The sequence below is a fragment of the Microcebus murinus genome, chromosome 5 (assembly GCF_040939455.1).
Source record: "Microcebus murinus isolate Inina chromosome 5, M.murinus_Inina_mat1.0, whole genome shotgun sequence".
Lineage (NCBI taxonomy): Eukaryota > Metazoa > Chordata > Mammalia > Primates > Cheirogaleidae > Microcebus > Microcebus murinus.
The window spans coordinates 13,824,848-13,839,823 of record NC_134108.1 but is presented as its reverse complement, the minus strand read 5'-3'; the positions used below and the strand labels follow the sequence as shown (position 1 = coordinate 13,839,823).

General features: G+C 37.6%; 1 protein-coding gene across 2 annotated transcripts in view; it reads left to right on the top strand.

Annotated features, from left to right (window-relative positions):
* The window catches only part of ESR1 (estrogen receptor 1), a 349,291-nt gene that overhangs the window by 215,041 nt on the left and 119,274 nt on the right, over nucleotides 1–14,976 (top strand). For both annotated transcript variants that reach the window (XM_020287265.2, XM_020287262.2), the window contains exon 5: nucleotides 7,076–7,411. In XM_020287265.2, the coding sequence (XP_020142854.1) occupies nucleotides 7,076–7,411 (336 nt within the window). The remainder of the gene's footprint in view (nucleotides 1–7,075; nucleotides 7,412–14,976) is intronic.

Below are 14,976 nucleotides of genomic sequence, written 5' to 3'. Positions count from 1 at the left end.
GAACAGAGGAGGCAGAGCTGCGAGACTCTAGCGGGTGGGGGGTCTAAGATTGACTGTGGATTAAATGGGACTTTAATTGGGTTTTCAAGGCGGGTACAAGAAGAGGGGTAGAAAGAGAACAAGGTGGTGGTGTTGGAAAATATTATAAAAAGAGGTACTGGCCCAGCTCTGTTTCATAAAAAATAAAGGTTTGTGGGGGAATTTGTAAAGGTAGATTTGGAAAGTACTTTTTGACGCTTTGTGGAAATTCATGAATCTTAACTTAGAGTTTGATTTTATTCAGCGGGTCAGTAGCTTTTTAAATTTAAAATAAAACCAGAAAACCCTATTAAAAATAAATGCTTGCCCCCTGATCCCAATATGAAACATACATATAAAAACATAGCTGCTTTAGACAAATGGGGCTGAGGGATGAGATGACCAGACACCCCAACAGAGCCACCTCTGATATCCCCACAGAACCACCAAAGTCTTCAGGGTGTAGTTAAACATCTGCTGAGGGCCAAGGCAGCCACTGAGGGCTTCAGATAGACGACGACTGGGTAAAATGTGTGCACAATAGAGATAACCAATCACCAGTTAATCGGATTGGAGGGGAAACTGAAGGTAGGGCAGGGGACACATTAGGAGCTGCTGCAACAATCTAGGTAAGAAGGGAAAATAGTATGAGCTAAGGATGGCAGTGCCGACAGCAAGGAAGGGATTAAAGGCACGAAGAAATGCACAGTAGGTTGGGGTGATTTTTCTGGATATGAAAGCCGGGAAGGAATGAACATTAAATAGCTTTAAACGAATGAGATACTTTGCAGTTCCTTGACCAGACACATTTAGAGGCTGTGATAATATTAAGAATAATTCATAATTACATTAATTACATCATTTAATGAGATGACATAATACAATGATCTTACCAATGCTTAACAATCAATAATATTGTTGTACAGAGGTTTGGAATCAGTTGGACCTCGGTTCAAGTTCCTGCCTGCCCTTGGTATGGCTTTGGGCATGATAGTTAATCTCAGGTTCTTCTCTGTTAAGTGGGAGACAGAAACTGTACTTATAGCAGTGGGCCCCAGTTTTTTTGGCAGCAGGGACTTGTTTCACAGAAGACAATTCTTCCACAGATCAGGAGGCTCTGAGGGGAAGTATTAGATTCTCATAAGGAGTGTATGACCTAGATCCTTCGTATGCCTGCAGGTCACAGAACCGGGCTCACACTCTTGTGAGAATCTAATGCACTTCTGATCTGACAGAAGGTGGAGCTCAGGAGGTGATGTGAGTGATGGGGAGTGGCTGTAAATACAGATGAAGCTTCTCTCGCTCACCTGCTGCTCACCTCCTGCTGTGTGGCCCGGTTCCTAATAGACCATGGACTGGTACCAGTCTGTGGCCAGGGGGTTGGGAACCACAGCCATATAGTATTCTCCTGGAGTGTTTGAAGGGAGTATGTTAGATTTGATGCAGAGAAGTCTCTCTGGAGCAAGTTTTATTAGTTCTTACCTTTACTTAATTCTTAACTAATTAGTATGTCTGTTTTCTTCAACACATTAAATTAAAAAGCTCTTAGTGTATTTCTTTGTCTGGCTTTTTAATACCTCATGAATAATGTGGAATCACTGCGATACAAAAGAAAGGTGATTATGCAAATGTTTGAAATATTTAATACATTAAAGTAGTCGTGGGAAACTGGCAAAATAACTCTACTGATATTATACTAGCTTCTTCTAGAAGCATTGGGAACTAAGAAGAAAAAAGATCATTTCAATAAAAGAAAAATTTTAAAAATGGAATGCATTAGAAGCATATAATCCAATGAATTCTACCATTAACAAATACTCAGGCAGTATATTAACATTTCCTGTGATACAATAGGCAAGCCAAAGAATTTAAAGAATGCAAAAAAACAAATGATGAAACAAACTCTAAAGTAATTAGAGGTAGTCTTTCAAAATGCCTCAGTAGACTTTTGACTCATTAGGACAGATCTTTTTATTTTAGGGCCAGGACGTAATTGTTTAAGTGCTCTTCTGCCTCTTCCCCCTTGCCAACACTCAGCCCCTGGCTTGCCTTTCAGTTGACCTCCCAAATCCCAGGCAACCTTTGAAGAGATTCCGTAGGGTCTATCTTCCCTAGGGAGTGCTCTGTGCACATCTCTCCCCCTTGCCATGTCATTTCTACTGCCTGTGTTTATTGGTTTAGTAAATCCTCTTTAGTTAACACCTCCTAGGTTGGATTAGAATCACTTAAATCCACATTGAGTGCTACTAAGTGGAGATTTCATATTCAGCCTCTCTAAATCCTTACAACAATGTGATGAGGATATTAGAGTTGCCTTAACCCAAGGGGATGAAGTTCAAACAAGTGGCTTTTCACACAGATGGTGGGCTTGCTAGATAAAAAGAGTTTGGTTTTTTTTATCCTTTATATAAAACACATGGCTCTTGGTAGGAAAATCTTTGAATCATTGTTGAGCTAAAATTTTAAAAAGAGAGTACAAAGAAATTTGTTTTCATGCAAGCATTGTCTAAACAGTGACAGAAGTTGAGAGCTAGTAACGCATGTACACTAGCGAATCCAAGGCACGAAGTCTGTATTGTGATGTTCAACGTATTGCTCAACCATTCTGGAAAATGACATTTTCATGTACCAAATGACAATACATCTTGTGTGTAAGGCATTACAAGTCTAAATGCTATTTACTATAAATAAGCCTTTTGACTGTGAAGAGGCTGCCTGTTTAACATTTACATGATCTAAACTAATTGTTTTTCCCCCCTCTGTTTATGAACTGGTAGTTTGTTCTTTTGGCTTTTTTCCCTGATAATTAGCAGAAGTTCACAAAGAGGGGTGAGCTTAATTAAGTAAAATGCATATCACCCCATGTTGATGCTCTATGCATAATTCAGGAGTATGTCTTGGTAGGAAGCAGAAGATGAGTTTTCAATTTTATTTTTGGATTTCTATCATGCATGCCACTCCTATGGCCTATGACTCTATATAATTAAGAATTAGCTGTGTGTTCCACAGTGACCCAGCTTGTAGTCATTGGTTCTGACCTACAGTTCTCACTTAACCTAGGGTAAAATAGAAATAGAATTTGGGTCATTTTTTACCCTCTTCTGCTCAATTCTAGTTGGATGTTTTGAGCTGCTATAAAATATTTGTGCAAGCTTATCAATGGTAATGTGTACAATTACTACCTCCAAGTAGAAAAAGATTCCTGATTTCGTGATCTATATTCTGGGATCCTATCACATGCTGTTCGCCATATAATAGGTATAATTTTCTATTTTTGTTTTGTTTATATATTTTGTAGGGACTTTGAAATTTGAAAAATATAATACATTTGGGGTATTACAGAGAAAATACTTATTAATGCTAATTGAATCTATTAATACTTTTCCCTATTTGACTGTTTGATAATTTTATAAATAGTCAACTCTCCCCTTCTCATCTCTCCAGTTGTATTTTCTTGTTCCACATTCCAAACCTGTGGCCATTTTTGTCTTGTGTTCACAACTAGATCATACAGTTGTGATGCATGTGATGCAAATGGGTGTGATGGTTCAGCTTACTACTTTAAGTAGTGCTACAGGTAAACTATCTAAATAGTCTACTTCTAAATTCCTCCAAAAAGGGAAATTCCATGATTTGCCGCAAATGCCAATTCCTCTCCTAGAGAAGCTTTCTGTCTCCTCCTCTAATCACTTCCTCTTTTCCCTTGTGCTTTCAACAGTTCGTTCATTCATTCAGTGAATACTGAATAAGTTTTGATCCATGTCTCTCTTCCTGCAAGCTGAAAACCTGATGGAGAGTAACATGGTCTGTCTTTGTTTCCCACTGCATCTTCTGTGAATATACATTATAAATATTGAACAAATTTGTATTAAATGAAAAAAATACCTTGATAACATTTTTGATACCTGCCATTATCAGTACCTGAATTGATTCTAAAATTCTTCTGCGGGAACATATTGTCTGTAGCATGACTGCTGAAACATTTTAAAGTGGATGGGAATACTATGTTTTGTTAACCTTCTCTATACTTGTCTTTATCTTTGGAATCTTTTAAAATAAAGATAATTTACATTTAGAATAGAAGCAAATTATTTTTAAAGTACTCTGTTTTTAAAAGGTAAAATGCTTATATGCAGTTGTAATCAGGTAACTCTTTCCTTTTTTTAAAACTTGCCCAAGGTTGCTTTCATTTATTTATTTATTTTTGCCTTTAAAAAAGTTGTACAAATGTATGGGGTACGTGTGCAATTTTGTTACATGCATAGATTGTGTAGTGGTCAAGTCAGGGCTTTTACCGTTTCTATCACGCAAATAATATACATTGTACCCATTAACTAATTTCTCATTATCCACTGCCCTCCTACCTTTCCTCTATCTGAGTCTCTATCGTCTATTGTTCCACTCTCTGTACACATTTCTTAGCATCCACTTGTGAGTGGAAACATGCAATATTTGTCTTTCTGTGCTGGGCTTATTTCACTTAAGATAATGGCTTCCAGTGCCATCCATGTTGCTGCAAAAGACATGATTTCACTCATTTTTATGGCTGAGTAGTATTCCATTGTGGATATATACCACACTTTCTTTATCCATTCCTCCCCTGACAGACACTTAGGTTGATTCCATATATTGGCTGTTGTGAATAGTGCAGTGCTGCAATAAACATTAAAGTACAGATATCTTTTTGATCCATTGATTTATCTTCTTTGGGAGAGATACCCAGTAGTGGGATTGCTAGATCGAATGGTAGTTCAACTTTTAGTTCTTTCAGAAGTCTCCATACTGCATTGTGTAGACGTTGTACTAATTTATATTCCTATCAACAGTGTAAAAGAGTTCCTTGAGAAGTCTCCATACCATTTTCTGTAGAACTGGTACTCATTTACATCCATACCAACAGTATATAAGAGTTCTTTTTCTTTGCATCTTTGCCAACATCTGTTATTTTCTTTTTTATAATAGTAGCCATTCTGACTGGGGTAAGATGATATCTCATTGTGATTTTAATTTGCCTTTCTCTGATGATTAGTGATTAGCATTTTTCCATATAACTGTTGGCCATTTGCATGTCTTCTTTTGAAAAGTGTCTATTCATGCCCTTTCTCCACTTCTTAATAGAATCATTATCATTTTTTTGTTGTTGAGTTCCTCGTAATATGTTCTGGATATTAGTTCCCTGTTGGATCAATACTTAGCAGATATTTTCTCCAATTCTACAAGTTGCCTGTTCACTTGGTTGATTATTTCTTTTGCTGAGCAGAAGGTTTTTAATTTAATTAAGTTCCATTTGTCTATTTTTGGTTTGTTGCCTGTGCTTTTGAGGTCTTATTCATAAATACTTTACCTAGGCAAATGTCTGGAAGAGTTTTCCCTAGGTTTTCTTCTAGTGTTTTTAATATTTGGGTGTTATGTTTAAGTCTTTAATACATCTTGAATTGATTTTTGTATATGGTGAGAGATAAGGGTCTAGTTTCATTCTTCTGTATGTGACCATCCAATTTTCCTAGCATCATTTATTTAAAAGGGTATCCTTTCCCCAATGTATATTCTAGTCTCCTTTGTCAAAGATGGATTGGCTTATAGCAACAGGGCTTTTCTTGGTTCTCTACTATGTTCCATTGATCTATTTTCACATGAGTACCATGATATTTTGGTTACTATAGCCTTGTAATATAATTTGAAATCAGATAATGTGATGCCTCCAGCTTTGTTCTTTTTGCTCAGGATTGCTTTGACTATATGGGCTCTTTTTTGGTTCCACATGAATTTTAGGATTTTTTTTTAATTCTGTGAAAAATGACATTGGTGGTTTCTCTATATTTTTGAAGTGTCATTTACTATATCTAAACTAGACTTACAAGAATAAAAGTTATATATTTAAAAAAGCTTCATAGCCACACATTTGTCCAAATCCCTTGACAAATTGGAAGACAAAAGAACGAAGTTCTCTACACTAGTTATTCATTTGCTGTGGAGAGGTAGAACAGGTGATACATTATAAAGAGTGCCTATTTCTCATGTCTTTGGTATTAACAATAGTTGTATTAACTTTTTACCAACTTTTTCCTTCATATAAATATAAGAACTGCTGCTGTCTCACAAATTTTGCAGAGACTAACTTTTTTGAAAATGCGGAAGCTTGGGTGAATTTTTTGTGTTTCAAAATATTTGTTTTTGCTGATACATTTCAGCTGCATAGCATGGCCTTTTTTCAGGCTAAGATGCTGAGCTGGAACCTCCAAGAACCAGAGCAAAAAGATTGGATCCCTCCTCTGTACTCTACTTTATAATTTATCTTGGGGTGGATGGGAATCGTTTTCAACTATTTAAAAACTTTTATATTAGGAAAAGAGAAATACATTTGTGAAAAGCTTAAAACCAAGTAAACTTCTTGAGGGACTTGGGTCAATTCCTAAGGTGATGAGGTGTACCTTAGTAGAATCGAGAGACTCACTGAACACCTCGGGGGTGCAGAGGCTATAACTTATGCTGTGAGCAAGTCATTTTTCTTTAGTGTCGCTCATTAAGAGGCCTACTTAGGTAATAAGGGTGTTTACTGAATGCCTTTTAAAAGTGACCTTTTAATTTATTATTAAAAGAATATTCATAGTAGAAACGATCTTTGATGCTAACTCATATTTCAAGAATAATTATTAATATTATAATTCTGTTCTTTTGTAACATCTGTTGCACACACACACACACACACACACACACCCCTCTACATGCCAGAGTGTCAGAGCTGGTCAGTACTGGCTCACAAAAACCTACTGTTCAATTTTCAAGAGTTTTGCAAGGCACTTGAAGTCAGACAAGTGGCTTGAAATTTGTTACGGCAGCAGTATTTACACCATGGACATTGGCAAATGCTACAAATCAAGCCTCTTTCTTTTTCTCTAGGAAAGCCAGTTGTTAAACACTTAACAGTTCACCAGTGCCTGAAAGTATTTCTTTAAGTAAAATAAAGGGCTATTAACTTTGAAGATTGTTTTTGAATGAAAGTTTGCATGGGGAAAAATAGTAAACACATTGTGTTTTTTTCCTCCTGTGATTTCAGGGATACGGAAAGACCGAAGAGGAGGGAGAATGTTGAAACACAAACGCCAGAGAGATGATGGAGAAGGCAGGAATGAAGCAGGGCCCTCTGGAGACATGAGGGCCGCCAGCCTTTGGCCAAGCCCTCTCTTGATTAAGCACACGAAGAAGAACAGCCCGGCCTTGTCCCTGACAGCTGATCAGATGGTCAGTGCCTTGTTGGAGGCTGAGCCCCCCATACTCTATTCCGACTACGATCCTACAAGACCCTTCAGTGAGGCCTCGATGATGGGCTTGCTGACTAACTTGGCGGACAGGGAGCTGGTTCACATGATCAACTGGGCAAAGAGGGTGCCAGGTAAGATTACTAAACTCAAATTTTATTTTAAGAGTCAATAACTTTTCAAAAACAGGTTGTGATGTCATGGGAGAAATAGTGGGAGAAAAAGAAACAATAGCTTGTTATCTAATTGGTTTCAGGGTTACATCAGAGTTTGTTCATTTTCAGTGTTATTACACTGTAATTCTCCTGGAGATGAAAAAATCATGTTTTAAAATCAAAATGTAGAAGACTAAAATTCGTAAATTGACATAGTTTATTTATTTTTAACCCATCTTATTAACCAAAAAGATTTGGGGTGGACACTACATGACAAAAGTATTTAATATTTTATGTTCACAGTGGCAGAAACTTTTAACACTGAACGATCCACAAAAGTTTTTAATATTTGGCTAAAGTGACACTTTGGTTCTTCAGTTGATTCTCTCAGAAAAGCTTGACTATAATATAATTATTACCTATGATGCATGGAATATTTTTTATGAAACTAAAAACATGTAGAGTCTTTACTTGCATTTCAAAGGTTACCAATATGTTATAGGCCAAGTGAACATATGTCTGGCCGTAGAGAATCTTATGTGTATTGGCATATATCAACATATAAACATGCAGTCCTTTGAATAAGGAGCCAGCAGTACTGAGATCAACATTTGTTAGATGTCATCTATTTAGGTGGTTTAGATGGTGGAGATTAGGTTACATGGAAGCATGAGAGTGAATAGGCAAACTTAAGTTTTCAGGATCTGTCCAAATGGCCAACAAAAACTCCTGGCCATCTTTGGAATTAAGAGTCTTACTGAGCACCTACATATTTTAGCATTCTTATGTGAAGCAGATACATTATAAGTGAATATTAGAATCTAAATGTAATGTGGCTATAGCTTTTTGTTTACCTTTATATTTGTATTGCCTTGTTTATATACTTTGGAAAAAAGAAACAATGAAAAAAAAAAAAGAGAGAGAATAGTCATATCCCCAAGGGCCAACTCTTTGTTCCTTTTAAGTTTCATTGTCCTTATAAGCATATATTCCCTCATTTAATCTTGGTAATATTAGTTCCAGAGCACTGCTGAACTCAAGTACATGTATTTTTATACTTATCAGTAGATTCTCATCATGACATTTTTAGAATTACAAAATTTTGCAGAGCATTTGAAACAACTCAGATTAAGCTAAGATACATTACCATTGGATGAAGAATTCATGGCAATAATATTCTGAATTTAGGATTAAAATGGAGAAACCAAGGGAAGGAAAATATTATGTCCATGCCTAGCTATCCATTGGTAAAGCCAGAATTAACCAAATTTTTGGTAATAAGATGGGTAGGAAAACCCCTCTATTAGTTTAAAAGATCTGTATGATTTCAAAATTCTTGGGCCATACTCTATCATGTTGCTTGATCATTTTTTAAAAAATAATTATAAAGGCAAAAATGAAATTATATATGTATGTGTGTGTACCATTGTCATACAGCTGTTGTAAATGAAAAGTCTACTTGCCTGATCAAGCAGAATAAAAATAATTGGTTTAAAAAAGATGAAGAATGAGGGAAAAAAGAAAGTCTTCTGGAAAAACTCTGAAGATGGTTGTCAGGCTTTTCAGGAAAATTGACAAAGCTACATTTTGAAAAGTGTTTATATCTTTTATGTATCCAAATACCACCTGGCATTTAAAAAAATACCCCACACTGAAAATCTAATATAGACAATGCTACATTTATGTGGTCATAGTTTGAGAATAATAATAATAATAATTTAATAGTAAGAAGAATAGTAAGGAAGCTAGTTCTAGAAGTTCATGGAAATAGCTATGTGATACAAAAACCTCTGTGGGACATTTGGATAATGCTCAGAATGGCTATCAGTATAACAGAAATTGTGAATTGACTTCATTTTGAATGATGAATATTAACAAAAATAATCAACACTTTGGACCATTTTAGTAGATCAAAGTGTTTTTTTTTATAACTAAGAGAATATTGTCATAATTTTCAAATGTTGATGATTATAGTTGAATTTTCCTTTCTCTTAACATCTGGGGCATATTTTTTGACTTGACGTAGTTCTCTATTCAGAATTAAGATGTAAAGAGCATTAGGATAAAATGCATCATACAATTGTGACAGTCAAGTTCTAATCTGTAAAGTATTTATATTAGACCTGCCTAAAGATGACATAAAAAATTAATTTGTTCTCTTTGCAATTTAAAAACAACAGCAGTGACAAGAATGATAAAAACCTGCCAAGTGAACTCTGACAAGGGATGCATTTTTATAACACATGCTATATATTTGCTTTCTGATATCTAACTATAGAAGAGGCATTTCTCTTTATTGCTTGTTCTGAAATTTGTTCATCTTTAATGGATATTTTATAGTTTGTCCATGGGTAGAGATTTAGTTTTAAAAGAATTAGATTATTAAATCTTAATCTACAATTATCCTACACATGGTGAAATGAGTCAATAAGTGTAATATCATTTAGCTGAAGGTCAAAAAGGAGAAAATATGACTGCAAAAGCTGCTGTACCTTTGATTTCTGCATCACACCCAATTGCATCATTGCGTGGTTGATTCTTAGGTTCAGTGCTAATGAAGCACATCTGATTTTATATCCCAGAAGCTTGAATTGCATCACCAAACTATCATTCTGCTTTATTAAAAATTAAGCCTTTTGCAAGAGTCACTGTAATTTTACATATCTCAAAAGCAATTTTATACTTCAAATTTGTGCTCTAGTTCTTTATATTTAATGAACATTTGTATAGATATCTATCCCTGAGCTTTTTATTGCCTTTTAAATACTGATAACTAGAAGGGTGACAACCTCTTGAACCACGGGCACAGACCCGGGAGGGTACACTGAGGATACTGGCCCAGGAAGAGGAAGAAAGTTTAGCTGGCCCATCTCACCTTACCTATTCTTACCTTCCTCATTCTTTCAGTGGCAAATTAGGTGACCTCTTTCCTTCCTCTTCCCTGCTGGGTCTTTCTAGACTCAACACTAAAGGAGTCCCTCTTTCTTCTGAGTCCTGACTCCCTCTCATTTTACTTCCAGTTTCCTCCTTGCTCAATTTTAGCCCCAGGTGCAGAGGATCCACTGTTTCTAGACATGCCTCTCACCAGCCCCATTCTTAGGCTTCTCAGAAGTTTCTGTACAACGTTTCTTTTGTAAGGGACAGAGAGATATCCAGAGGAATGTGCAGATATGGGCTTCGAGGACACTGATAGGCATCAGTCGTCCATAGGCAAGTGAGTTTCATTTAGTGTCATTGAAAACTTAAAGTGGGTAGGGACAAGAGGGCAGGACGGGGCACAATACCTCCATCTGACAATTGGAAGTATCTTCAAGGAACAAATTCTATTCTGGAAGCTTCCTGAAGATTCCAAGGACTTTGGCAGGGCTATGCAGTACTCTGCTTCCCAACCTGTAATCAGACCAGCAGAACACCTGTTGTGGTATTCCATCCTGCTTTGGCACAGCATGGTGAGGAAAGATAATGTGACGCAGAGGTATGGGTGACATTCTGCAGAGGTGACAGATGCATATGTTCAAGGGCAAGATTTGCAGTTTAGATTTTGCAACCATTGTATAATGAGAGCCTTGGACTGGGCTAAGAATCATCCCAGTATGCTTGGCGGCAGCCCCTCTGGGCCGGCCGTGCACAGCTACCTTTGAGTGCTCTACTTCCATGTCACCTGCCCGGCTCTCTGCGGCTCGCGTGGAAGCTCTGATTGAAACCCAAGGAAAACAGCTGCTTACTTGACTTTTCCCTTGCATGAAACTTTAAAGCCCCATAAATGCTTGTTGGCCTGGATGCTATTATGCCTTTAAAAGCCCTTGTTTCATTTTGAGAGTTTTTGAGAAAAATGCCTCATCTGGGTCTGTTTTCTCATCAAAGTTCTGTTTCAGTGAGTCTGGGCCAGGGCCTCAGAATCTGCGTGTTTATCCTGAGCACAGTGGACTTCTGGTGCCCAGTGTCCCCAGGCCACCCTGTGGGGAGTGTCAGCCTGTGGCTCTGCCACTTCCAGTGGGGTTTAGCATGGAGAATGTCAGTTTCTACTGATGGTTTATGTGCTAGAAAGATGTGTTACCACTGAAGTGTGTTATGGGTTAATTTGTATCTCCTCAAAAAGATAAGTGGAAGTCCTAACCCCCAGTACCTCAGAATGTGATCTTATTTGGAAGTAGGGTCTTTATACAGGGAATCAAGTTCAAATGGCGTCAATAGCACAAGCTCTGATCCAGTAAGGATGTGTGCAGAGGGATGATTCCCAGTCAACACTGGGAGTTACAAAAGGCAAGACTGGACACTCCTTCAGGGAGTGCCTGGCCCTGCTGACACCTTGGTTTCAGACTTCTAGCCTTCAGGACTGTGAGACGATACATTTCAAAGCACCCAGTTTTTGATACTTTGTTTCACAGCTCTAGGAAACTAATATGTGTGTTAAAAATAAATATTTTTGTATTGTACTTTTGAGACAAAAGAAATAAGGGGCTACTGAATTAAAGACAAAGGTTTGGCTCATTTATTGTAGGCCTGGATAATAATTTACTCTTGTATATTTTCTCCTCTGCCCGCCCAAGTTGTTCACTGCACTTCTGGCTTTGAAGTTGATTTATAACTTTAACAATTCTGTGCATCTACCTGGCAAATATCTTATAAAAGATTCTAACCTGCAGAAGAATGTTTTCATCTGGTACTTTAATATAATAGTTTCCCTTTTTTTACATTTATATCTTTGATCCACTTGAATTCATCCTGGTATACAGTATGAGGTGTAGCTCCAATGTATTGTTCTACAGATGACTGACTGCACAGTTGATTCAATTCTGTCTGTTGAATGATCTCCTACAGAAGCATTTTAAAGACTTCTTTTATAATTGGCCACCCAAGTTTACTGTTTGCTAGGAGCTTTTAAAGTCAAGTGAAAGATATGACCCATTGGTCTACATGTTTTGTGAGTTTCCTAATTTTGAAATCAAAAACAAAAAAGAAAATAAGATATTTATTCAAAGTTGTAAATATTGCTTAATTTATATGCACTGCATATATACTGTGATTTTAATAGGACATCAAAATTGTTCCCCAGGAGTGAAGGGTGTGCCAGGTTTCCCTCCTCACTTTTCCCATTGGTTGTAGGTGTCCCCGCATTCTCTAGGTCTCAGCCCCGAGTTCTCCTGCTGCTTTGAACCAACTTGAAAAGTTAGTGCACTCAGAGCCTCAGCTGTTAACTTTTAGGCTGATGCTTTCCAGATTTTTTTCTTTAGGCTCGAAAAACCTAAATATTCAGTTCCCACTACCAGCTGCCTGCTGGACCGCAGTTAAATGCTACAGTTTCACCAATACATCTGAAAGCAAACTGGCCATTTCCCTCTTTCTCCCTTTCCCAGCAACTCATTTGCTTCTCCTGCTCCTCTACGGTTCTGCCAGGGGCTCCACCCTCCTTCCTCATTCAACTTCCGGAACCATCTCTGAGCCTGGCTCTTCTTTACCACGTACCATCACAGTTCTTCTCCAACATCTCTAGATTTATGTTCCTTCTCTGTTCTACTGTCATCAGCCTGGTCTACACCCTTATTTTTTTCTAAGGTTGAAATTACTGTTATAGCTTCCTAACTTGTCTTTTTGGCTCCAGTCTCTTTCTTGTCCCTTTAATTCATCACAAAGTGGCTTAAGAGAATAGGAATGTATTCTTTCACAGTTCTGGAGTCTGAAATCACGGGGTAGACAAGGCTGTGCTCTCTTTGAAGGCTCTATGTCTACCTCTTGCTGGTGTCTGATGTTTGCTGGCAATCCTGGGTGTTCCCTGGCTTGTAGCTGCATCTCCTCAATCTCTGCCACCATCGTCGTGTGGTGTGCTCTCGGTGTTTCCGTGCCTCTGTGTCCACATGTTTCCCTTCTTATGAGGGCACTGATAGTGTCGGATTTAGGTCCCACCCTAACCTAGTGTGACTTCATCTTAACTTGATTACATCTAGATACCATATTTCCAAATGAAGTTGAATTCATAGGTTTCAAGTGAACATGAATTCGAGGGGAGGCAACAGACCTTTGCAAAAAGCCTGTTCACTAACCTGCTTCCTCTCATCTTATTTGATTTCTGCTTTCCAACACAATCTGCTTAAGTCAGACAATTTACTTGGCTCACCCTTTCCCCTGCCATTTTCCCATGCACACAGGGTCTTAATTTTATTTTCCTTTTGTTTGTATCCCTGCATCTTCCTTTCTCTATTCAAATTCTGTACTCTCTTTTTTTTTTCTTTTTCTGCTAAAGGAACACCTCACCTTGTACTTCCTTTCTGAAACTTTAAACTGCTTTGACCAATACAATCTTGAGTTGAGTTTGCCATCACAAGGGAGTAGTCCTCGGTCCAGAGTATCTTGTGAGACTGAATCACCTGGGATCTAAAACACAGTAATAGCTCTTACCTGTTTATTTCCTTCATGATAGGTTTGTGGCTGGAGGAATGGGGAAACTGTGGCCCTCCAAGTCCCCAAGTGTGGCCTCTCAACTGAATCTATATGTCACAGAACAAATCCCTTTTAATAAAGGATTTATTCTGTAAAATTTGGAGTTAGTCAAAAGGTGGCACTCAAGAATCCAGAAGGCCACGTGTCGCCCCAAAGCCACAGGTTTTCCAACCCTACCAGAGAAGTATTTCTACAATCTAAGTTTCATTTGTTTAAGCCATGAGCATATTCTTTAAAATTTATATACGTGCAAAATGAATTTATTTTAAATGGATCATATTTTAGTGTAGTCAGGGTATCTTTCATTTACATAAAACCTCTGACAGATACTGGCATGAAGTGGGCATTCCTTTGACAAAATAAGTGTTCCCCTTTTTGCATTGAAATATGATTTTTCGCAAATTGTGATTTCTCAACCTGATGACCAGTTGGATTAACTATGATATATCTGCATTCTTAAAATGATTCTGAAACTAGACAGCTTCTCCAAGATACAGGTGGCTGGCTTTCTGAGGCGACTGCACTGGATCTTTCTGGATTGACCTATTCTGTATTTAGATCTCTGGAATCCATTTACTCCCAACAGTGGTGTATTTAGACCCACTGTGGGTGAACCTCTGTGTGTCCTAAGCATCAATCATGGCTGAGCCAAAGTTCGAGCTTCCCTGCAATGAAGGTCACACCTTAGTGATGAAAGATGTTAGTTTTCTTTGGGAATTAAAGACCAGAGACCCACAAAAGGGGAAGAAAATCAGTATGAGTCCTAATGAGATCCAAGTAAGTAGAGCCATAGAAAACAGTGAGAGCCTTGGAAAGAATCTCATGGTGGAGTAGAATTAAAAAGAATTCACCTGTTTCCTGTATAACTCCATCTATAACCGATAATTTTTTGAAGAAAACTCACTAAATAGCCTCAAGATTTCTTTCATACTTCATTATATGATTGCTGTCTGTCACAGGAACCAGAGGGCTCTCTAATCAGTAGCTTTGCATTGTTGTCTTTACATTAGACTGCAGTCCAAACTGGCTAACTGTTTATTTTTGGCACAATTATTACTTCTCTCTCCTCACCCCACCCCTAGATCTCAAATACCCACTTTAAACAT